The 26,869-nt window shown below is 37.8% G+C and overlaps 1 protein-coding gene across 3 annotated transcripts in view; it reads right to left on the reverse strand.

Annotated features, from left to right (window-relative positions):
* Positions 1-18,856, reverse strand: part of LOC138130457 (pleckstrin homology domain-containing family G member 5) — a 68,290-nt gene extending 49,434 nt beyond the window's left edge. For 2 of the 3 annotated variants that reach the window (XM_069046942.1, XM_069046940.1), the window contains exons 1-2: positions 18,713-18,856; positions 13,741-13,868 (exon numbers count right to left, since the gene is read on the reverse strand). In XM_069046942.1, coding sequence (XP_068903043.1) covers positions 13,741-13,868; positions 18,713-18,735 — 151 coding nt within the window. In that variant the 5' untranslated portion in view covers positions 18,736-18,856. Of the gene's footprint in view, positions 1-13,740; positions 13,869-14,035; positions 14,054-18,712 lie in introns of those variants that run through there. The other variant, XM_069046941.1, reaches the window with a different exon arrangement.
* Positions 18,857-26,869: the final 8,013 nt, after the last annotated feature.

Here is a 26,869-nt window from a genome sequence, read left to right on the forward strand (position 1 = left end):
ATGCACGAAGCGGGTTTCTCGTTCCGTGAAACAGAGCGGCGTTTGAACCGAAGCCATTCTGCGGTTCTTCGAGCATGGTCATCGTGATCTGAAGAAGGAACGAACGAACATGAGGATCAGCGTCTCCGTCAAATGGCTGTAAGAGATAGGTTTCGCCCTTCAGCTGCAATTGGAGTGGATTGGGTAAAGCAGCTAAGACAAGGAGTGACAACTTGAACCCTTTATCGACGTATTGCATCGTTTGGTCTTGGCCCTGTCTACGTCTTCCACTGACACAATTGCATAAGTAGCTAGAGTCAAGAAAGGCAACGGTTGGTCAATGAATGGGATCAAGTCATGTTTAGTGACGAATCCCCATTTTATTTGTGGCAAAACGACCGCCGTGTAATGATTAGAAGATTCCGTGGAGAGAGACGCAATTTGGAGTTTGCTGTAGGAGGCCATGGCGGCGGAACACTAGGTGTTATGGTATGGGGTTCCATTGGCATTGGGTACAGATTCCCTTTGGTCTTTATCGGAGGCAGATTAAATACGCATCGATATGCATATCGATGAGATTTTAAGACCCCTTCTGTTACATTTGATAAATGAACACGCTGGAGTAGTTTTCCAGCAAGATAATGCCCGACCCCATATCGTAAAAATTAGTAGCACCTTTCTGCAACAAGCAGAGGTAGAAAGTCTTCCTTGGCCAGCTCGTTCTTCGGATTTAAATCCCATAGAACATGTGTGGGATATCATGGGTCGACGTTTAAGACGTTTTCCTCAACAAGCAAACAGTTTGGAGGAGCTGCGTCGTCACCTAGAGCAAGTTTAGAAGGAGATACCTCAAGAAGAAATCGATAATAATCTTATTCGGGGCATGCCCCAGCGAGTTAGGGAATGTATTGCTAACCATGGTGACACGATAAATTGTTAATTTTTTGTAATTTTTTTTCCAAAGTGAAATCAATTATGTACTTCTTTATTTAAGACAAATAAACTGTGAACATTTTAACTTTGTAACTCGAATTCATCTTGGTGGTGCATTTTTATTGGCACGTAGTTTATTAAAATAATGAGTTTTTATTTGAGACTAAACTTTCCTTTGAAATATTATTTGAATTACAGTTTTGTCCCAGAGAAGAATCCTTTTAGAGATTTATATTGAAATGGTTTTTATACTACCTTATGTTCGCATTTGTAGCTTTCCCCTTTTCATCTCATATTGTATTTTTTTCAACCAAATTTTTTATTACAAATTAAAGGGTTGAAATTTTATTCCACAATTGAATTTAGCTTTCCTTTGTCTAAAATTATTATTTTTTGAGCAAATGAATGCCCCGAATTTGGCTTTTGGTCCATACGTTCTTTAGAAACTACATTTCCATTTTTATTTATCTGGATAACATCTTTGTCAGAGCTGGACAAGTACGGGGTCATTATAAATGATTGTCTCATCGCAGTAGGCGTTGGTGACGTAGTTGAATGTGCCGCAAGCTTTATAACATGAGTGAGGCTAGCATCGCCGATAGGTAGCGCTGCTGGCGGTAGTGTAAATTTGTCTACTAATTTGTCTAACGTTGCGAAGCTAGCGGCACATCCCAAATTTCAACGCCAACTGCGATGGGACAATCATTTATAATGACCCTGTACAAGTACTTTTATTTTGGACTTTTTCTTTTGTAATTCACGTTTCCACTTTTTTTTCGAATGGTTTTTTCGACAATGTGCAAATTAATTAATGTCAAAAGAGATACCAAAAACAAAAACGATTTTGTTCCTGCTCCGGTAAATCAGGGTCAGACCGTTAACTTTTGGACAGCACTGCCTATTTCTCCTAATGTGGAAAACTTCATTTCTGATTACATCAGCTTAATTGTTCAGTTCATCGAACTGAACAATTATCTATGAATGTTGTGCACAAAACTTTTCACGGAGTCTCGTGACAAAGGGTACAGCTTTCAAAATGAACATGCCATGTAATTTTATTCGACATCATACACCCATTTCGTATTATTAATTGCTTTGTAGTCAAAAAAACTTGTGCATATGATAAGAATTAATTTTCCACCGGATCGGACACGATCAATCAATTTGCCAAATCCAGTCGGCTTTTTACCATCCACGTTAATTAGTCGGATCAATGGTGATTTTCACGGACACTCGTTCTCCACCTCGACGATCTACGTTCGATCACCTTGAAGTTCGCTCCACGGGGGTAAAAAATTTTCAATACGAACTTTGCTCTCCTCGCCAAGTCGAACAGTTTCCTTTTCATCAACCAATTTAAACCGAACATTTGTTTCTATTTTCTCCCGTGTTCTTAAATATCGAACGCCATAATGAAATGGGTTTTTGTGCGGTTCGAATGGGGGATTTACACGAACCAACACGACAAAAACCGCTGAAACCCTCCGGAAAAGTTGTTAGTGTTTTTATTCACGAAGCCGTCCGCCATATTCCGCTTTAATTAAAGAAACGCGCGGCGGCGTCTCGCCGCCATTTAATCGTGGAGGTTCTGCTCCCTCGCGTCCACCATTAGAAAGAACCTCGACGAAGAGCTGAGTAATTGCGGAGTTAATGCACGTCCCCGACACGGAACCGTACACGGTGTTGATTTGACGGTGAGTAGAATTGATGCAGACTCCGGCAGCGCGAAAACTCCGGAGGACATTAGGATATATGGTGTGAAATATCGCCCGGAGATTTCGGCTCGTTTCGTATTTGTTCCTTAAGACTCTCTCGCCGGATTAATTCGTGTACGAATGGATAGGGAACGACGCGATTATGACAACGGCGATAAATCGTCGAAAAGGCGCAACTGCGCCTCCGCCAGATTGCCGATACGATACGAAATGCGCTCCCGACACAAGTTATAATTCACAGGTGTATGTTGCATGAGTGAAACTAACACGCGTCGAGCCAGGTGATAAATGTTACCAATCTCCAGAGATTAATATTGCATGCGGACGCCACGAGGGGCTGCTCCTCTTCGATCACTCTACCAAATATTCATCATGCACCGATTGGTTAATGTCGTATTAGTCGAGTCAACATCATGGGACCAGAAGTGACGACGTCGAAAGCAGAAACCGACTCGCGTTGTCATTTTTAGGAGTTTAGGTCACCACGATCGAACAGGTGCTGCTTCAGATCTAATCTTTCGTTTCAATTTATTCAAATATCCTAGTTTCGTATCGTTTGAAACAAGTAATTTCACGCTGACATGTCGAATGACAAATATGACCTCGTCGTTTTTTGGACTGAACAAAATATTCGTCTCCCGCACTTTCTCCCCTCGATCGTCTGATCCGCAACGGTTGACCGTCGCGTGTTCGCCACTCTGCGTGGTATCTATTCCGCTGCACCTGCGATCAGTAAAAATGTACACGTTTTATGATGAAAATTGCGGCCGAACTAGAATTCTCTAACTATGATGTTAACAGAGTCGACGCTTCGTTTCGACGTCCATTGTGTAGAAAAATTGGGAGAGCCTCGTTCGAATTATGAATTGATCGCATTAGCATTCCCGTTCGATCGGGTTTATTGTCGAGCGGCGACAAGCAGTAATGGCCTCCATTGTCTTCTTGGGTAAACGATTCAATTCGGTAATTATCGACCATTATTAATTACGGCGCCCCAGTGCATTTCGGCGTCGCAACACAATGTAACTGCACGCGCCACACGTCAACTTCCGATTGGTCGTCGAAGTGTCACTTTCCAGCGTGGAAAGTTGACGGCGAGATGTTAAGCTCGTAATGGAATAAACCCGAATGCGGCGCAAATAATAAGTTCCATAAATTCCGAGTTTTCGGTACCTCGTGCGGGGGTAAATATTCTCCCTTTATATCAGCCTTTTGTGAGGTGCGTGATAAATAGTCGAGCAGTCAAATTTTACCAAAACATTTTTCATCACTTTCACCCTATTCTAGTCTCCAGTCGTACGCTTTGGCAAAAGCTAGATTTAATTCGGGCCGGCATTGATTTTTCGACTCTTTGTGCAAAACATTAATCCCTAATTACGGTGCACTCGTGTATTGTTGGTTGCCTAACGAGCGAATTTTAAACCGTGCAGATGAAATGCCCGATTAAATATTCATTTTCTCTTGGGTCGTATGAGAGCCCACAAAATAACTATTAAGAAATACCTACCCACTCGGGCGGCCGTAAAAACCTTGATGTTCCGCTATCCCTCTCGATGGCGTGTCCCATTATGATTTAAAATTTAGTCGTATCGATCTCCCGGGGTCGCATTTACGGGTAGCATCTCGATTCAAATAAATTTGCAAAAAAAAAACTAAATAAATAAATAAATAAAAATCCCCTTACTCAAATTCTCAGAGGGATTTTGTAAGATTAAAAGACGAAATTGGAATCGAATCAGATTTACAGTCTCGAAGCCTTTTATCTCAGCATTTGTTTGAGCTTCCGACGGGGAAAAAGGATGAAAAATGCACGGACGCAATTCTAATACATAACCACCTACAATTCACAATTAATGGACTCACTCGAATGCGTCCATTAAGTCCTTTAATGGCGGTTATATAAACTTTATTGTTATGAAGCAGGAAATGCTGCACTTTATAGGAGCTGACGCGGTCCTCTCGATCCATTACGAATGATAAAGCGGTCATTTTATTCAAAATGGGCAACACCATCGAGAAATGTCGAACGATTTTAGCCGGAAAAAGTCCGAATCAGGGACTCTCTCGATGAACACGGGATCGATCCGGTCGACCTTCTTCGAGTGCTTGGGTCGTTAAAAGCTACACTAAATAAAAAATTGTTTGAGGTAAAATATTGCCTCGGAGGACTTTTAAAAATGTTGACTGATAAGAGATGACTCTGTCGAGGATACGAACAATAGGGGCGTCGGGGTGAGAGACGCGCCGCGGGGTCACCCAAACATTCCCAAATTATCCCTAATATTGTTTTGTATTGGTCTGCCGAGGGAAATTTACATTTTTCCCCTTGGAAATTTAATATGATGATTTATTACAAAATATTTGGAAATTTCCGATTTGTGGTGACATTATAAAAACATTACAAAGTTGTGGTAGGTCATAATACTCATAATGATGAAAACTAAAGAATTTTTTTTAATTTAAATTTCTAATTTTAAGGATAATATTTTGTATAGTATCCTTTCAATTTTCTAACAGCTGCACAACTCTTCGGCATCGATCTCATTAAATTGTCGATACAAGCATGCTCCAAAGTCCTCCAAGCAAGCTTCCCTCAAGGCATCAAAGAGATCGTTTACGTTGCTATGATTTTTAGCCCTAATTTGTTTGTCAGCACGACCCCAGAGATTTTCAATTGGGTTTAGATCGGTAGACTGCGGAGGCCAACACATAACTTTTTTCTTCTCTCTAATTGCAAACCCCCCATGTACCTCCAAATTTTCCAAAAATTTCGTCGATACAGTTTTGTTTGTTTTTCTTGGTCGCCTTGGATTTCACTCGATAAGTTTTGATAACAAGCGATACCACAGATTTATTTAATTGAAAATATTTTTCAATTTCTAATGCATTTTTCCCATCATTGAATCTTTGAGTAATCAACATTCCACGTCTTTGTAGGACGTTTTCGTAAAAAGTTAACCATTATTATAAAAACATGTAGAGGATTTACCAAAACCTGATTAGTTGCTATCTTTTTGTCCATACAGAAAATTAATAAAACACATCTCGTAACAGTTACTAATATCGTGTGTTCCAATAAAAACTCACTCGCAGTAAGCCATGACTATAGAGATAGATAGACTGGTCATGTCGATTTTAGGATCATTGGAAGTAGTTCATTTGTTAGTTACAAATTTTCATCATATTGTGAGTTGTGACAGATAACCTATAAATTTACTTTTTAGTAGTTCATTTCCATTTCACATCTGGTACTAAGACATACTTCACTTTTGTCATGGCTTGCTGCGAGTGAGTTTTTTGTGGAACACACGATACAACATGTGCATAAAACCATACTTTTTTACGAGAAGGAAATTTACACACACGAGTGTAGCAAATCTTCTTCCCCTGAAAGAAAATTCCCAACTTCGGTGGTTTTTCGACTCTGGTGTCTGAACTACACAGCGGCGGCGGAAGGCCTCCCCTGACCGCCGCCTCCCGATTAACCCCCGCGTTGCCGACATGTAACGATAATGACGGCCCGTGCGAACGAGCCCTTACGCCGTCTATAATAATGCTAGGGGGTCGTAACCCCAATTCCGTTCCGACGAACGACTTCGGTCGGGTCTTTTTCATGGCTTCACCTGTGCGTGCGGCGTTGTTTGCTCTTTGCCGTCGCTATTTTTAGGGTGCCGTTCCGAGAGAATAGTTCGGCGGACTTGGATTTGCGCAAGGTCACACGCCGAATTTATCATTTGCACGTGGAGAAACGGAATTTTCACGGTTTCGTCGCGGCTTCGCTCCCGTCCCGGGCCCGCTCTCGCGGAACGGGACTTCGGGGGCTTCGCCACCGAGAAAGAAAACTTCGTCCGACGCCGGATCGCGGCGAAAATACATGCGAAGCATAATCGGGTATTAAAAGGTTGTGCAGAGGACGTAATCGATCGCGGGGGCTAAAAATATGATGAGATCTCGAGATAAAGGAAAAATTACTTAGTGCGGTCACGGAGAAAGTTATCGAGTGATCGGGGGGCGGCGGAGCTCGAGCCGTCACCGCGAATACTGCTGACCGTCTTGTCTTATCGAGCGAGGGCGGCCTTTAACGTTACCACTCGTGGTGCATCGCGATAGTGGCAGCCGAAGGAGTCCGGGGGGGCTGCGACCGGAAAGGGAATGATTCGGCGATTTTTCGCAGGAACTGTCCGACTCGCTGGATATTGAAAAATTGAAATGTCAAAAACGCGCACTGTAATCTGCGAAGGTTCGCCAAATCCGAATCTAGGAACGTCTGAGAAAGACCGAACGGGAGATTCTCACGTTCGCGAGAGCGCCTGGAAATAATGGGACATAATTATCCTCGTCGGGGCTGCCGGAGTTTGGGGGCGATTATGTACACTTCAGTGCGGAGGAATTTTATCTGGAAAAGCAACGACGCCCATTAAACTGCATTACGTAAACATGGCATAATGCTAATTAGAACTGTACACATTTTTTCCGCCCGACTGAGGGAAATTGCTCGGCGCAGTTATTTTTCTTCTGGAACGACGCTGATCATTTTTTTGCAGAAATACCAAGATCGATCCGGCACAAGGCTCGGCTTTTGACATTTCTGTATCCATGCATTGTATCCTTCATCCACATTTCAATTACTTTCTAGATTGTATCGTCATTAGAGTTACATACATATCTACATACATACATACATACATACATACAACATACATACATACATACATACATACATACATACATACATACATACATACATACATACATACATACATACATACATACATACATACATACATACATACATACATACATACATACATACATACATACATACATACATACATACATACATACATACATACATACATACATACATACATACATACATACATACATACATACATACATACATACATACATACATACATACATACATACATACATACATACATACATACATACATACATACATACATACATACATACATACATACATACATACATACATACATACATACATACATACATACATACATACATACATACATACATACATACATACATACATACATACATACATACATACATACATACATACATACATACATACATACATACATACATACATACATACATACATACATACATACATACATACATACATACATACATACATACATACATACATACATACATACATACATACATACATACATACATACATACATACATACATACATACATACATACATACATACATACATACATACATACATACATACATACATACATACATACATACATACATACATACATACATACATACATACATACATACATACATACATACATACATACATACATACATACATACATACATACATACATACATACATACATACATACATACATACATACATACATACATACATACATACATACATACATACATACATACATACATACATACATACATACATACATACATACATACATACATACATACATACATACATACATACATACATACATACATACATACATACATACATACATACATACATACATACATACATACATACATACATACATACATACATACATACATACATACATACATACATACATACATACATACATACATACATACATACATACATACATACATACATACATACATACATACATACATACATACATACATACATACATACATACATACATACATACATACATACATACATACATACATACATACATACATACATACATACATACATACATACATACATACATACATACATACATACATACATACATACATACATACATACATACATACATACATACATACATACATACATACATACATACATACATACATACATACATACATACATACATACATACATACATACATACATACATACATACATACATACATACATACATACATACATACATACATACATACATACATACATACATACATACATACATACATACATACATACATACATACATACATACATACATACATACATACATACATACATACATACATACATACATACATACATACATACATACATACATACATACATACATACATACATACATACATACATACATACATACATACATACATACATACATACATACATACATACATACATACATACATACATACATACATACATACATACATACATACATACATACATACATACATACATACATACATACATACATACATACATACATACATACATACATACATACATACATACATACATACATACATACATACATACATACATACATACATACATACATACATACATACATACATACATACATACATACATACATACATACATACATACATACATACATACATACATACATACATACATACATACATACATACATACATACATACATACATACATACATACATACATACATACATACATACATACATACATACATACATACATACATACATACATACATACATACATACATACATACATACATACATACATACATACATACATACATACATACATACATACATACATACATACATACATACATACATACATACATACATACATACATACATACATACATACATACATACATACATACATACATACATACATACATACATACATACATACATACATACATACATACATACATACATACATACATACATACATACATACATACATACATACATACATACATACATACATACATACATACATACATACATACATACATACATACATACATACATACATACATACATACATACATACATACATACATACATACATACATACATACATACATACATACATACATACATACATACATACATACATACATACATACATACATACATACATACATACATACATACATACATACATACATACATACATACATACATACATACATACATACATACATACATACATACATACATACATACATACATACATACATACATACATACATACATACATACATACATACATACATACATACATACATAATGTCTGCATAATTTCGTTTTGAGTCAAGGTCACGGCCGGATTTTTAATCATATCTCTTATGCAATTTACGAGCAGTGTGCGACGTTCAATTGTTTTCGTGATTTCGCATAAGAAGTGGGCACAGAAAATCACGATCCTTTCTCAAGGAAGTCGCGAACAATGGTCGACGTTCACTTTAATGACAAAATTGTTTTTCGGCAAAGTTGTCTCGTTGTCGAAACGAGTTTCTCGTATCATATCGGCACACATCGCGACGTAACCGGCATATACAGAGCGTCCTAGTTTCTGCAAGTCAATGCCATCTGGATAAAATGGAGTTAATAAAAAACGAATTAAAAAAACAAACTATTTTATGTTAAGCAGCTGCCAAGTACACTGGGATACTACATGGTGTAGGTATTTAATGTGACAGTCAAAAATAATTGTTGTGCTAGAAAATTTGAGAATGGGATGCAAAAGTAGGTCTCGAACTAGGTACCAAACAGTAGTGAATCGAGGAGACAAAAAAAATCATCTAAAGAAAACGGTTTATTTAGAAGCTACAGTGAGAAGACAAGGTTCGTAGTTATTTTTTTCTTTTTCTTTGTATTCTTTTTTTTAATCCTACATTTCTAAATTTTACATTCTATTTTCATTTCCACGTTGCCGTTTCAATTCTTTCCCCGTTCTCCTTTATACTTTTCCTTGGTTACTTAGTTTTTTATTTCCTATTTCGGTGGTTTCACCTCTCTTTTACTTTTTATGTTTATACGTTTGATCAATAAATTCCACCCGATTGCTTTTGTTGCTGGTAAAATTTTTAGTCGATTATCTCGCAAACTAAGTGTTTTTGACCCCATATGTATTAAGAGTTTTATGCTTATTTTTGATCATAAAATCAGCACTGAAAGTTTGTCGGTGGAATTCTGACACACCCTGTATATGTGTACGATCAAGCTAAGAAAGACGTTTCCATAAAACAAAAGATGAGGTAGCACTCTTGATTTGTTTTCTTGTCGATCACTTTGTATTTTTTCCGTTCCCCCCTGATAACTCTCAAATCCTCCCGTACCTCCCGCTTCAGATCCTGTTTCATCTCGATTATTATGTTCAATTTGTCTTAATTCTTATCTCTCTTATATGGGGTTTTCTTAATTTTCTTACTTTATCCAAAAATCTCTCTTAATTCGAGCTGGTTACTTTTCCTTTTTCCGTCACCCGTTGTATACTCATCGCTGTCCATTGTTCTGTCGCCTCCTGTGATTCTTCCTGCAACTTCCACGAACTCAGTGTCCCTTTCCCAGTTGTATGCCAAGGGCTTACACAATTCTTCCCGTGGCCGGTTCAGAGCTAATCGAGTTCGTTTCATTTGCGACTTTTCTGTCCTTCCTAAATTCGACCCTGTTTTAATTTGCAATATATCGCCTATCTACGTAGCGGTTACCTTGGTGGTGTTTTTCTGCTAAGGTTTTTGTTGACAATCCAACTCGAAAATTTTTAACCAATCGAATTGCAGCATTTTTCAAATTTGGACCAATCAAATTGATTTATAGTGAAAAACACCGAGTAGAGTGAAAAAACAACCAGCTGAGTGAAAAAACAACTAGTGGTTTTTCAGCGAAAAAATTTATGTCAAAATGAAACGTCAAATTTATAAGGTCAACTCAATAAAAATTTTCTCGGTGGATTGTCAAGTCGAATACAATTTGTGGTCTAATTTTTTCTGCAAAATTTGTCATTTAAGACATTCGTAGCTTTTGCTTTTGGAAAATTTTCGTTGCAAAAGCTACTCATGTCTTAAATGACAAATTTTGTCGGAAAAAATTAGACCACTTATTGTATTATATATGAAAAACGCATTATTTACATTCATCTTGTATTCTGTATGTTATAGTGAATCCAACTAAGTATACTAATCTTACTTTGAATCTGTTATATCCTCTTGTGAATCCACACTCCCTCAATTGACCACCTTACACATGTTGTTGATTTTTTTTAACTCAATATCTCCCACAATGTTGAGTTTAATTACTGAGCAGAAATCAACCCACACACTTCGTTCGGCGTCCCAGAATCAGATCATATCAGGAGAATTTTGTCAGTTAAAAAAAAAAAATAGTGGAAAAGTTCATTAAGAGAAGACTCATGAGAACAAAATAACCACTTAGAAAATTTCAAGAAGGAAAACAAGAACAAAATTGGAAAGATAGTACAAGAACTATTGTCTGTTACAGCAAATAGAATTAATTATTAATGCTTACAATCGTATATTATGATACAAGTTTATAAGGAAGCCTTTATTAAAGTACGCGCGACGAGTTTAAGAGCACGACGCGTAGCGGAGTGCTTTTAACGTCGCAAGTGCTTTAAATGCCCTTATAAACGACAACGACAACGATATTTGATAAATGTCATAAAATAATGTTTTTGTATTGTTACGTTAACAACGTTAATTTTTTTATAATCACTGAATCATTGTATTTTATTAAATGTCGATGGGAGAATGAAAAGTTTAATACATTACACGCTGCGAAAGCTTTTTCACGTGCTTGGAGTTTTTAAATAACCTCGGCTAACCTTACGCTTCGCCTCGGTCATTTAAAAACACCTCGCACATAAAAGTAAACTTTCGCAGCTTATAATGTAGATAACTATTAAAAGTCCAGTACAACACAGAGGAAATATTGGACAAATAAAAAATATTTAACAGGAAATTTGAGCGGTCCTGAAAACTATTTGTATTTTTTTTTTATTTAACAAAAGGTTATATTTTTTGGGATAAAAAAAAATCTGCACGATTACCTCTATAGCTAAAACTGGGATTAACATATCTACTCATTATATTTTTCTACAGTAATTAGTAATTACACAAGAGCTTTTTTTATCCAATTTTTTTCATATTCAATGAAAGCTTGTTGTCTAGAAATCTGACGAGAAAAACTATCACGACAAAGTCGCGAGGCCGAAGGTCGTGAGATTTTGTCAGCTGATAAGTTCCTCGAGACGAATTTCTACAAGGCAACCGTGCTCGAGTTGTTAAAACAAAAAATTGTCTGAAGGAAAAAAATTACAATTTAAGAAGATAATTTTGTGACCCTAGATCGAAAAACACAAAAGATTAGTTTTATTTTGCAATATTTATTTGATCACCCATTGAAACAAATCGTGTTGCTGTAGTAAACGACCAACACAAGAGGCAAACACTCAAACTATTCGTATTTATTTTATTAGAACGTACCCACTTTTACTTTCTTGACAATGCATTGCGAAAATTAATTTCATTATATAATTCCACGATTTGGGTTGATTATTTAATTCGTCATTTTGAACGTAATTACTAATTTAAATGTGGGTATATTTACCTACGCACTTTGGTAAAATCATAGTAAATATAAATATTTGATACGGTTTGTGGTAGAATTACAATAAATACCGACATGCTTGGTTTATTCGGAAAATACTCTTTTATAATAAAAAATTAACTTTTTTGTGTGGTTCCAATAAGTAGGAAACCAATAATTTTTCAATAAACCTGGAATAATTTTTGACGAGTGTGTGTAAAATGCAACTGAAAATAGAATAATGTCCGCCACAATTGCATCAATAGTTCCCAGAAATTTATTTTCCTATAAAACGAACCATCAACACCACACTGGCCGTTATTATTGTCCATTTCGGATGTCTCTTTATTCTATTTTAAATATCTCGGCATCCTGCTGGGCGTCATTTAACACACATTGCGAATTTATGCCGAATAACGCAGCAGGAATCGGCCTGAAATTCGCGAAAAAATCTGCTGAAACCGCTTTCCTCTGCGGCTTCAGCACGACACACGTCCAGGTTGTCTACGTGGCAACTTTTCAGGATCACGTAAGGAGCTTACCCGCTCATCCTATCTTAACATAACATCAACAACCGGAATACGAATGAGGAAACGTCGACCGGCGGAATGACGCTAATGATCCCCCATTTCGGACCCTCGACGACATTTTTTACGTCCCCGATTGCGAAAAGCTCGCACCGGTGCGCCGGGCGACATCTCTCGCCCGGTAGCTCAAACCGAGGCCTCTTACCTCTGGTGTAGATGAGTGCGTCGAGCCTCTGAATGGAGAGCGAATGCAGACCGCTCTCCAAATCCTCCGAGTGGCTGAAGAACGTCCCCGAACCTATACTCCAGAGCTCTCGATCCCTCATTTCCGTGCTGCGGACAACACAAAAAAAAAAAAATTAATTCCAGCGGCGAGCGGGCGTACCCGAGTTTCACTTTCGAACGGTTTAATTGTCGTCTTGCAAAATACTGCACGTGCCATTATGACGCTTATCACGTGTCACGATCGAGTCGGTTTTACACAATACGGATTGACAAACCTGGTCGTTTCACTTCCTCCATCTCGGGCGGTTTCGATTGTCGATTGTTCCGGCGCATCCACCACTTTTGGGAGATTGTAACGATCACGTGACCGAAACGGTGCGAACACAAAGTAGGCCTCGCGAACGCACACCTTGCACAAGTAAATGTCAAAGTGACATTTTATTCATTTTCGAATGTCACAACAACTCTAGTCGATCGAGGTTCTAGACGGTGCGCCACGCCGAATCAAGTTCCGACGAGACTTTCGAACGTCTCAACTGAACAGAAAATTCACTCGATCTGATACATAAAAGCAGTACCACTTGACCCCAGTTTTTCGTTCACCTCAGTTGAAATTTATGCAATTATCACACGAGTTATTAAATCTGACGCAACAGAACATGACGGCATAAATATTAATATGATTAATTCATGTTCACCTGCAATTACGACTTTACATTACATTCTCCTTTTGGAAACTGGTTTCCTTCCTTATATTGGAAAAGAATCGTCATGACTCTTTTTCTACATTGTTTCCGCATTTTCTTTGTGTTATTTGTATTCTGGACGGTGCGAGAAACCGCGTTGACATTATTAACTGTGATGAAGTACTAGGTGCAGAATACTGTATCGTTTGTCCCATTCAAAAATCACGCGACCCCGTTCTGTTGGTTCATTCAAACAAAGCGGCGACAAGAAACACGTCTGTTCGATTAATTGGTCGAGACGCGTCTAAATCAAGAAATTATCTGGCTCGTTAGTGCCACCTTAATCAGGCGTTTCCTCGTGGTCGTACGGTTGCGTCGTTGACCGTTAGTTCAAAAAGAAAAGAGTGAATCAGTCTGCATCGGCGATCAAAAATCGCCCAAACACGTAACGGGTTGTGTTGTGGGTATTGCTGTGGTCCTCGCGATCAGCTGCTTCTTTCGAAGGAGGTCACCAGCCACGGCTGAGGCCGAGCGGGCCCCCAGGCTACTCACACGAACCATTGCTCTTCACCTCGCGAGATAAATTGGAGTTGAACGACAGTGGCGATTTTTAAAAATCCTTCGTCTCAACTGTCGATTTAATTGCTGGAATCTCTAGGAAGTCATTGAAGTCTTAAAATAGATTGTCCCCACTCGCAATCCCTGCCGTTTTTTAAAAATTATTTTTAAAACAAAATCACAATAACATTCTTACAGTTCTTTCCAAATCTTTCGACATTTTATATCAAGTATTGTGTGTTTCATTAATGTTATTAAAACTCAACAACATTCCGTCACGTTTTATGTGTCAAATTTTATTGATTTGTTTACCGACATCTTCATTGAAAAATATTATAACTGACCCATTTTTCTCGAATTCCATTTCTGTAATGTAATCTTGAAAAATCGTACATTTTATTTTTTACTTTTCAACTGCTCAAAATACTTCAGTTTCTAAAACTAATTGATCATTTGTAATTTTTTGTTCATTCACACATACTCGTAAATAGATTTATTTTCCTTTTCTCATTTAGAAATAATACAACAGTAGGACTTTTGGATTACATTTTCAAAAATATGTCATCATATCCACTACTTTCTTATTAAATAATTTATTTTTTGTGGAAATTCCATTGTCACTCTGTTTTCATGTTATCGATATCTCAACAACCATCAGTTCAAAGGCCATACATGGTACATGGGCATAAATTAACCTCACTCACTGCATATCTGAAATATTTTTATATTGTCATGTTTTACAGATATTTCTCGATTTAGCGAACATTCTCACAATCGCATAGATTTTTTCCTCAACAAATCTATTCTCTTCCACAACTTTTGTAATTGGAATAATATATATCCCTGCAGTATATTGTTGTTTTAAATTTGTCTTTAGGTTCAGTAAATTCAAGTTCTATATTTTAAAATATCTATGTGAAAGACTTGCCAAAGCGTTCTATGTGATAAGTTTTATAGCTTTCTTCATCCAGGATTTCATTTAAAAATGCTTTCCTTTTCAATTTTTGTCAATTCCATTTTTGCAACACTTGGCATACTTGGTCTGTTTATTTTTGTTTTCAAAATAATTAATTTGGAACCGAAAATGTCTGAAAAATTAATCTCATTCTTAAAATGTTTTTTTGTTCGACACTGTCAGAATTTGAGAATTTTCTCCTGTGTAATTGGATTTTGATAAATTTGACGACTTGTCAAAACGAAATGCCAAGCTAATTTTAAAGATTTTCAGCGATGTGGAGCCTTTGGGGGGCTCGTTGAACAAAAAAACAAAAAAACTCGTGAACCTTTAAAACTCTCGTTTCACTCGAGTTTTAAACTGGCGCACTCATGCCAAAAAAAACCCAAATTACACACGAACTCGTTAAATAAACTACTATTATTTTACAAAAATAAAATTGGTCATTATTGGCAGGCAAATTTTTCGCGACTATTCAAACTTTAAGAAACCAAAACCACGTCATCAACATCATGTGTATGTGTATATACAGAGTGTCCTCGAAATGCATGTAAAAGCCTTTCTGCTTTTTTTTCATTAATGTCATCGGAAACCGACTTATCGCGGAATCAGGCGATTGAAAATGAAAGAAATTCTTTTTTGAGAGGATTTCCCTTGCCATTCAACGTGAAAACGCTGCAAGCATTCGGTGCACTTTTCCAGATTCCGCATTATTATCGGAAATTTTTGCATTGTAAATCAAAAATGTTATATAATTATTATGTTATCAATACAAGGTTTTGCTTTTGAGATATAAAGCATTGAAAATTGGCTCCAAATTTCCAGTATCTTTTTTCTCAATTACTTCAACTCAGTAGCGTATTTAACTTCTATTCATTGTCACCAATTACCGATTTTTTTTTTTTGGTATGCATTTCGAGGACAGCCTGTATACCTTGTATTTAAAAAATCTGCCACATTATCCCAATCAGAGAATATTCTTGCAATATCTCCCACATATTCCTTTTCTTTTATTTGTCTATTTGGAAATAATGCTGCAGCAACACACCCAGAACTGCCTCGACTTTCAAATTTTAAATTCGTGTTCAACTGAATTTTTTAAAATATGTATTCCCATACCAGACATTCCTTCAAGTTTTATGTGACAAATTTTATTGCTTTGTTTACCGACATGTTCACTCAAAAATATTTGAATCATGTCATTTTTTCACATTTATTATTGGTTCATTTTCGTTCTACAATACAAAATGTTGTTTTTTATCTCTCCAAAAAATGTGACCTTCTACTCGTTCTGCTGGAAGATATCTAACCCCGTTCTCAAAACGTAAAATATCTCTTCATATTTGACCAAATTTTTAACATTTCCTTGCCACAATTTTCCATTGTTCTGTACGTCCTTGAATTCTCATATTTTCCAAGCACTCTTCTCGCTCACGCTTCGTTAAAAATATTTTTCGATATCTGGCCGGACGTTCGCCGTCTCCGGGACACATAAAAAATATTCTTCCGCGGTGCGGCAATGGCCTCTCCTCCATAAAACAGTCCATTGCGCCGTAACTGCTTCCATTTTTCGACAAAACGCCGCTTCGCGACCGACCACGACAGTTATTCGACTTTGTTGTCTTCAGATAACGATAGAAGCCTTCGACATTTGCATTTTTCGACAATTACTCGTTCTCCTCCTCGGTTTGACGGAGTGGATAATTGAGCGCTCGTGCACTGTTATCGTTGCACTTAATTATTCCGACGAGACTGTGGACGGAGTGTCGCGATTGACCCGAATGCACCTTCGAGGATGATCTGTTCCGAAACGAAAAATTCCTCGCTCCCGATCGCTCCGTCATCCTTCGACTTTCTAACGCCCGGAATTTAGGGACCTCGTTGCTACTTTTACCTTCGCCAAGCAGCGGTGTCACTTCCGTACGGGCCGAAAACAAACAATTACGTCCGATAATTGCGAAGCGAGTTGCTTAGTCGAGACTTTAATAGTAGGTCCGTAAATAAACCCACCGATTTGCCTCCGGGTTGTAGGTCAGACGAGTTTAGCCGGCTCGTTCTTGCGTTTTTACGGCTGACAAACCTTTGTCTCGTCCGTTTGTCGACGTTAAATAATATCGTAATGTCGGAACGGCCTCATCTCGATTACGATTTATCGCGTTCCAGTTGCAACTGATTAGGAACCTTCCGGAATGCGCCGAATTAGATGGAAACGCTCCATCTGGGTCAAGTCGACTGATTTCTCGAAACCTCCAAATTGGGACGGATTAATGGGTTAGCGGGAGAATAATGAATAATTTGAATGTCATGTGAAAAATTTTTTTCAGAAGCCATTTATTTTTGTGAGATTATGCTAAACCTGGCCTTCGGATAATTATTCACGGTTTCGTAAGCAAATCGCACGGAACTTTTCCTCGATGGGTCGTTTTTTCGAAAAGCGAAAAACGAGTTCTCAACCAGGAGAAGTACTGACTAACCTGTATCACATACCTACATACATATCTGCGATTCGTCTTCGGCTATTTGGCGTCGCGGACTTTGTTTTAACAATTGTTATCAAACGAGTCGGCTCCGAGCGCTCTCGAAGAGATAAGAACTAACGGTCCCACCTCCGGGAAGTATATCGCCCCTCGATCTGCCCACCTGGTCCAAATTGAGACATATTTTGTCGAAAAACTGACGACCAAATCGACCCTTTTCGAGACGACTTGCCCGGCAACGCGACACGTTCAATCACAACTCAAAAAAAATCTCACCTTCCCAAAATTAATCCGTGCATCCGTACTGATTGATCACTGTCACACTTTCGAAAAGTACCCAAAGTCCGAACGTCGTGTTTTCGAAACAAAACGTAAACAAAACGCGATGTTCGTAAGTCGCGCCGCGCAACTAAACTAAAATTATAAACATAACTGGGGTCCCTGCCTTGCGAAAGGAAAAGAGAAAGCAGCAGCTCCGCGGAAGGTGATGAAAAGAGAAAGATTAGGAAGGACCGAAATCGGCCGGTTGCGTTAGTGGCTGAGCAACAGGTGGAACGTTTCGGTTTTAAAAACGAACACTATCGCGGAAATTTATTCAAATTAGTGGCGATAGGGTTGAGTCGAGTGTCGTCGATTCGAAGGTCTTATCACGTCTTCGAGTTGCTGCCTTACGTGTGTCGTTGGTGTTTCGGAAATTGGAACAGATAAAGGCGGTGGTAATTTTTTAAATGGACGTGAAACGGCGCGAAGGTATTTTCAGGAAGTGAACGGTCTACTGGTGGGAAGATGGCGCTGCCATTACAGGAATTTCTTTCCGAGATAACTTCTGACAAAGAGTGTACTCTTTTCATCTATTCGTGAAGAACGTTGCCGAGTCCTGTCGAGGCGAATTACATTTTTCGAAAATGAGAAATATTATTGAGAGCACGAGAACGAATTGTTGAATTGTTCACTGGTTTATTAGTCCGACTATCCTTCACGAACACTGCACACCGACTGTGAAATTAAGCATTCAGGCTTATCTTGCTACGTGCAAAATATTGTTTTCTCCGTTTTTATGAAGATGAATTTTATACGACTTCTTGTCGTAGACTATTGTTTATCAGAAACTGCAGATTGCGATTGCGTTTTGTTTCAAGAGTTTTACTGCAGTATTTTACGAGTAATTACAGATGAGAGCGATATAAAATAGAAACTTGAAAAAAAACCTTATACGTGTTTAAAGTTTCAGTTTGATGAGTCAACCTTCCAAGACGAGTCCTAAAGGTTGTATCAGAAATTTCTGGGGTGTAATCTGTCAGCTACTTTTTACTATTTATTGATGTCTACTGTAGGTATATAATACCTACAATTATTATCTGTTCCTGTGCTAAAAAATCTAAAAAACTTTTCATAAAGGACTTTTAAAAATAATTTCAATAGTTGTAGTATTGTAAACATAGAATTTAATGTCACAGAAGAGATGACTGTGACATGATCACTTGTTGCATCTTTTTTCAATCTACAGGTGTTTCAAAACTGCAGCCAAAACTTTACAGAACATAATATATGATAAAATCATAAATAAAGAGTTGCAAAGGCTGGAACAAAAAGATCATGTATCTAAACATTCTATGTGTGTATGTGATTCATATTATTTTAAGATATATGGACATAACTGACATGTTCCATTAAAAAAATTGTTGTTTTCCTTCTTTTATCAGGCTTTCAAAACACTCTTTTTAATTTACATTTGGCAGCATCGATTTACCTTACAACTTGCATTGTCAAAATTTAATAAAGTTATAAGGCAAAAAATATCAAAAGTGTCATTATCAAGTTATGAAGACAGTTAATTCAAAAATGTATTCATTTCAAGAGTACGGTGATATGTATTTAGGGTTTGGGGCATGTAATTCAAATTATTTGGCAGTATCAAGATTGTATGGGGAAAGACATTCCCATAGAGAGCACCCCGACCAGAAAGTTTTCAGAAGACTTGATCGACGAATACGAGAAACTGGAAACTTAACGCCATCCAGCATCACATGAAGACATTGGGAGACCTCGTACTACAAGAACACCGGCATTGGCAATTCTTGACGAAATCGAAGAAAATCTTAACATTAGTATCCCTTCCCTTGCTCGAAATCTTCAAGTCAATACTACCGGGTGACTTAATGATTGAGACAAATTTAGTGAGTTGGTACTCCCGAATAATTGGTATGCCTATTTATTTGTCAAAGAGTTGTCTGTTGATTCGCTTTCTAGGTTAAGATTCTAGATTTGATTTGATTTATTTTGACTTTTGAACTGTCATAAATGAATGTGACAGTCAAGTGTAGGTACCAACATAAACTCGTAAAAGTGTGTTACCAAGAGAACAAAAATAATTTCAATCATTAAAAGTCATCCGGTAGTTTTTTTTTTCACTAGAGATGGTATTTCCACAATTATCGCTACTGGCCTGTACATACAAAATCCTAAAGAATTTCGCTCTAGAAATTTCCAACACAGATTTTCAGTAAATATTTGCACCGAAATTTTAAACACCCATGTGTTTAAAATGCTTTTAAAAAACCTTCGATTACGATTTCGCGTTAACATTAATATTTTGGCGATAATTTTGGAACAGCCTGTACATGTATAATGTTGATAGCAGTACTAAACTACATCCTTATCAAGAACATTAATATAATCATTCGTCATCGTTGACACTTTTTGAAGAAAGTAATCTTAACAACATCAGTAGATTTCAAGACCAATGGTCTTGTGCTGCAGAGGTTTTGAAACATATTTAAACTCCGATCAACAATCAAAATCAAAAATGTTCTTATTCCTGTATTATTAGATATGTACAGTTTGTACACCTACAGCTCAGATAATTGTGAAAAAAATTCGTATAATAGGATAGGTAATAAATCGAAGATCATTAGCGGTAGTTCAAATCTCTAAAGGGGTAACTAAGCGCTTTCTTGTGCTGACGTAACTGACAAAGTTTCGCTGTACTATCCCTAACTGGATGCTTGTGAAAGATGCTATTGTGTTTTGTAAGTACTGCTTGCTTTTCACCTCATCTATCTTTGGATATTTAAGGTCAGATTCAAGTATTCGTTTGACATATACGAGTATATCTATTGTACGCCATAGCAATCTCGCCTACGGCTCGTGTTGGAATTTTCATCCTCTTGAATAATAGCCATCATTATACGCTCGTCGAAGAATCTACTATACTTTTTATTTTTCAGCCATCCGTTGTATACTCATCAAGTCATCACTGTCCATTGTTCTGTCGCCTCCTGTGATTCTTCCTGCAACTTCCGCGAACTCAGTGTCCCTTTCCCAGTTGTATGCCAAGGGCTTACTCAATTCTTCCCCTGGCCTGTTCAGAGCTGACCGAGTTCGTTTCGTTTGCGATTTTTCTGTCCTTCCTAAATTCGACCCTGTTTTAATTCCCAATATATCGCCTATCTGCGTAGCGTTACAATGATTTAGGTGAGAAAAAAAAACTAAAGGCAGAATACAAAACAAATCGATGTTAACTAAATTTGGTAAACTAGATGATATCAAAAATAGGGAATGTTCCGCCCACAGACGAGATTTTGTGTTCTGAGAGCTAAAAAAACGAAACCAGCAAGTCAAACGTACAGATATATTACTCGGCAACTGTAGACTCCAGGATTAATTAGTTTCGAAAAAATTAATCAGGAGAACAAGAGAAATCGAATGGTACAAGGATCATTGCCGTATCTTCAATAATCAGCAAGATCCTGTGCAAAGCGAAGCTGATTTGCACCTGTCCAAAATTCGAATATTTTCAATCATCTCCAGTGCGAATCAGACCTAATCAAAAGTGGTATACTCGTATGTGATAAAATTCAACGAAAGGAAGGGCCACTTTAAAAATAGTTATATGATATGCGAAATATTTGTTTTTTTGGTCTTTGAGTCTTTGAACTGTACATACAAGGTGTAATCAAAATACGCGGAAATATTTTAAGCCTTAAACCACCAAGACACTGAAGTCGATTTGCACTGGCTGCGAATTTAATAATTCAAAATCCATCTCATTCCGGGCCGTGGTTGACGCTAATGTAGAGCAAACGAAAGTGAAATGGTAAAAAATCTACTACGAAAACGATTACTTCCCACGCAAGAAATTTGACACTGGCACTGAATTTTGTCGAAAAAACGACGAAATCCTTCTACTTTTACCATACATTATTCACAGTAAATGCTGAAAATGTCCTTGGTGCGTGATATACCTACACCTGTGCCCTTCACGCCATTGATGGCATTGATGCATGGACCCTTGAAAAAACTTCACGATCTTCCCGAATTTGGGCACTAGATGACACGACTCATGCAGCTAGCTCTTCTACCGAATTTGGGCTGGCTATAGACCAACTGTTTTAAATGCTCCCATAAAAAAATTACAAGGATTTAAATCCGGAGATTTTGGCGAGGAAAATGAATCCTGTCTCATCGGTAAATAAAATGACCCGTAAAAATTCTGGTATTTCTACATATTTTCCCAGTAGTTGTTCAACAAATTGTAGTCATAAGTGCCATTACTAAGGCATCGTATGATTTACCACCGGATTACTGCAGAAATCTATCCCTATGTATGCCTACCAGATTGGCAAAAGTAATTGAAATAAATGGGGCAATATTATTAATTATTATTATTATTATTATTATTTGGACAAGTTGACCAACAGGATGTCCCAATTACAGGTCAACCAAGTAAAAGACAAAGCAAAAACAAAAAAAAAAAAACGAAACGATCAAACCACCATTAAGAATCAACAGAACTATTCCAACCCATACCAAGCAACTAGCATCCTATTGCAGGTCTCTAATGAGAGGGTTGAAATATGTTCCTGGGAGAGACAAGTGCCGCGAAGTACAAATGTTGCCTACAAAATCAAAATTACGATACCAGAAAGAATTGGAAAAATTTACACAATGGCAGACCGAGAAACGGATTAGAGGAATAGACGAAAATGGCATATCAGCATGTTCACGGTATTCAATGTTGAAAAGTACACTGTTTGTATTTCAGGTAACAGGTTTTTTAATAAGCTATTAGTTGTTTAATATAATAAATGGTACAGGTTCAGCAATCTTAACCTCCTTTTTGAAAAAAAAAAAATGTAGAAACCATCACCCGAAAAAAGCTGCAACTTTTTCAAGAAACGATGTTTGCAAGTTTTGCCTGGAAGCGGCGGACCAGGAGTGGATCCTGCAGAAAGTTGTGCTAATGATGGGCATATTCGGTGGATGTCGTTGTGATGAATGATGTAAAATGATGAATTGTTATAGTTATTATTGGTTATTATTTTCAATATACAAATTCTTTTTCATAAAATCGAATTTCAATTATGAGTGAGCGAAAGTGAAACCCTCACCCACTGGTAACTATGGCTACATTCTCACTTTCTAAGGAGATATCGAACGAATTAGTATTTCATAATCTATCAAGTTCTGCAAAATAGATGTGAAGTTGTCATTTAAAAAAAAAAAATAACGATGGAGTCATTACGCGGTAATGAACTGGTGGAAAAATGAAAATATTTGTTTTTTGTTTTATTAACCACTCCGGGTTAATTCAGCAACCAATACCTACGCTTTATATCCAATGGTCTGGCAGCAACTATTTAAATATGTAGAAAAAAAAAAGCCTTGATAGTAAGGCCCAATTTCATAATCAGGCCGTTAACGGCATGTTTGTTAAAGTGAACTTTAAAATAAAGTCCACTTTAAGTAAGCACTAAAGTCAAATGCATTTCATAAAACGATAGCAGCATTTTTTAACTAAAGTAACCTGTATCGATTCCGACAACCGTCGAGCATTATGTTGGTATGCCTGAATCTTCCGTTGTTACTGTATCCCATATATGCTGTATATGCTGTCGGTTTTGCGGGTTTTTGCGTTTTTCTATTTATATTTTTCAATAATTATGGCTAGTGAACCAAAAGCCAAGAGAATGCGCTCTAATAATTATAGAAAAGAGGAAGAATTGTTATTGCTAGAAGAAATTAGCAAATTTTGATTTGATGTAACAAAGCCATCACAGTTGCTTTTGTACCTAATCCGAAATCTGTCAAAGAAATCGAGATCATCATGGTGTTCAAAGTAATTTTTCCTTTGTCTGTAGACTTTCGTTCTTCTGACAAACAAAAATTCTTCATTTTCTGATGATGATGAACTTGATGAATTGTTTATTACGTCCATACTTTTTATACTAATCACAAATTTTAACACTGCAGACTGCACATCCAAGACGGCGAACTGTCATGTCTGCTCCACAGTGTGCTTACTTAAAGTTCCTTTAAATTATTTAAAGGCACTACAATGTCACTTTAAGTTAAAGGTACGTTAACGCGCCATTAAAATAAAGCCTACGATTATGAAACTGTTTCTTATACATAAAGAGACTTTAAAAATTTAAAGACACTTTAATTTTATTCTGAAATTGGCCCTTAACTACACTAATTTTTGACCCACTTTAACCCCTCGTCGCTACCGAACTACCCAAGGTTTTCATTCAATCGCTACCAACTATTTCGGTCTCGTAAATACACGAGTGCCATTTGAAAAATTCTCATACAAACTCCCTGGATTTCGTTATATTTTCTCTCCGCGATGTTCTCTTTTTAATCCCGGAAGTTTGACTCTTCAAGATTCTCAAAATAGCCGCGTTATCTGAGAAAACAAAATTTTTGAAGATTTGGCAGTGGATGAGACAGTCAGATGGAGCTACCGCAAAACATATCTGATATGATGACGGTAGCATTACAGCGGACTCCTCATTGTCACTATTGTCAGTCGGTTCTATTTTTCATCAATGGGGAGGATAGGCAACCCACTTTGCGCCGCACACCTTTTTTTGCATAAACGTCACCGCAGACTTAGAATAACGAGCGGCCATCACTCACCGCGGGATTATCGTTCCATTCTTAACATTCGTGCATCGTTAATCCTTTAATTCCCGCGACACAAAAATGCAAACGCGATCTTGGCGTCGACCTCACCTCATTTCTCACCGCTCTCCGCAACGAAACCGTTTCGTGTGGAAACATGTTGTTGCCGTTTTCGATAATCCAGCTTTTCCGAAAGCTCGCGTTTGGCTCGCCCAAAGTTCACTCACTCCGGGACGGGCGACGAATTTTCTCCGTCGATCCCCTTCGATCGTCGATCGATCGATCGACGCTTCTGGTACGATTAATTAAATCCGTATAAAATCGGGCAAGTGCCACGTTTACGAGTGAATTGGGCCGCTACACACGGATTTAGAATCCCATAAACACTACATAATTGGGCTGTTTGTGTGTCAAAGCCGACAGTTACGGGTTTGCTTTGACAATCGGCTCAAAATACACTCGTCGCTCTCTGGAGTTTATGAAGTCGCGTTCAGCCTTAAATCCTAATTAATTGCCCTACAATAAAACACGCTCGCACGAATCGGGATATTCCAGTCGGCGAGGTTGTTTATCTCGAAAAATTCGTGATGGGAAAAAATTACGGCATCGCGGATATTTCCCGACGACTCGTTTGAAGTTTGGTGAGGACAGATAATGGGAGCTATGTCTGTGCTCATAAAGTTGGCAGACATGAGGAAGATATAAATCGGCCCAGTGACTTTAACAGTCCTCTAACTTTATAACTAATACTGTTATATAGTCCATAAAGCGGGCCTCTATGGATGCATTTAAAAATTACATAAAAACCTTCTTTTATCTTGCAATCTTTTATGATGGACGCCCGAAAAATATCGACACAAATCAGAGAGTGAGTCGTCGATCTTTACGCGGCCGTAAAAATCGGCGATGTTGCCACGGTGACGAGGTGGACTGCGGAGGGCCTTCGGCGATGTTTTACGGTCCGCCATTCGCTCCCCCATAAAATCCGAGCCGTGCAACGCGAGGCACTTAGTAAATTACGAATAATTTATTGGACGAGGACCAGCCGGAAACCGTATTTGTTTTCGTTTTGAGCTTGTCCCGCGAGAGAAAATGTCGTCCACATAAAATTGTTCTGTATACATTTCAACATCCTAGGCGACATATACACAAGCCACTGGCTGGGGTGTGAGAATATCGAGGAAAAATAAACAATTTTTTAGCCACGCACCGACCTGTATTAACTGACGTCGTTTTTAAGTAAACAAATAAGATGTAATGCGTAACTTGACACCGCTTTTAACAACGAAAATAAACTAGACGGCCGACGTCGTTTTATTAACTCCGGCTTTTGTTGTCGTCGGGACGGGAATCGGAAGGAACAGGACGAGACGAGCGGCCGGGGCTGCGGTATCGTTTTCGCCGTCCTGTCATATCAGACGACACCGAAATAAAAATGTTTCTTGCGGGATTATTTTAAACAGCTCCGGCTTGACTGTCACTGACGCCCGACCGAGCACCTGCTAAAAATTATCAGCGGGTTCGATC

Source organism: Tenebrio molitor, chromosome 5, assembly GCF_963966145.1.
Source record: "Tenebrio molitor chromosome 5, icTenMoli1.1, whole genome shotgun sequence".
In the NCBI taxonomy this organism is placed as follows: Eukaryota; Metazoa; Arthropoda; class Insecta; order Coleoptera; family Tenebrionidae; genus Tenebrio; species Tenebrio molitor.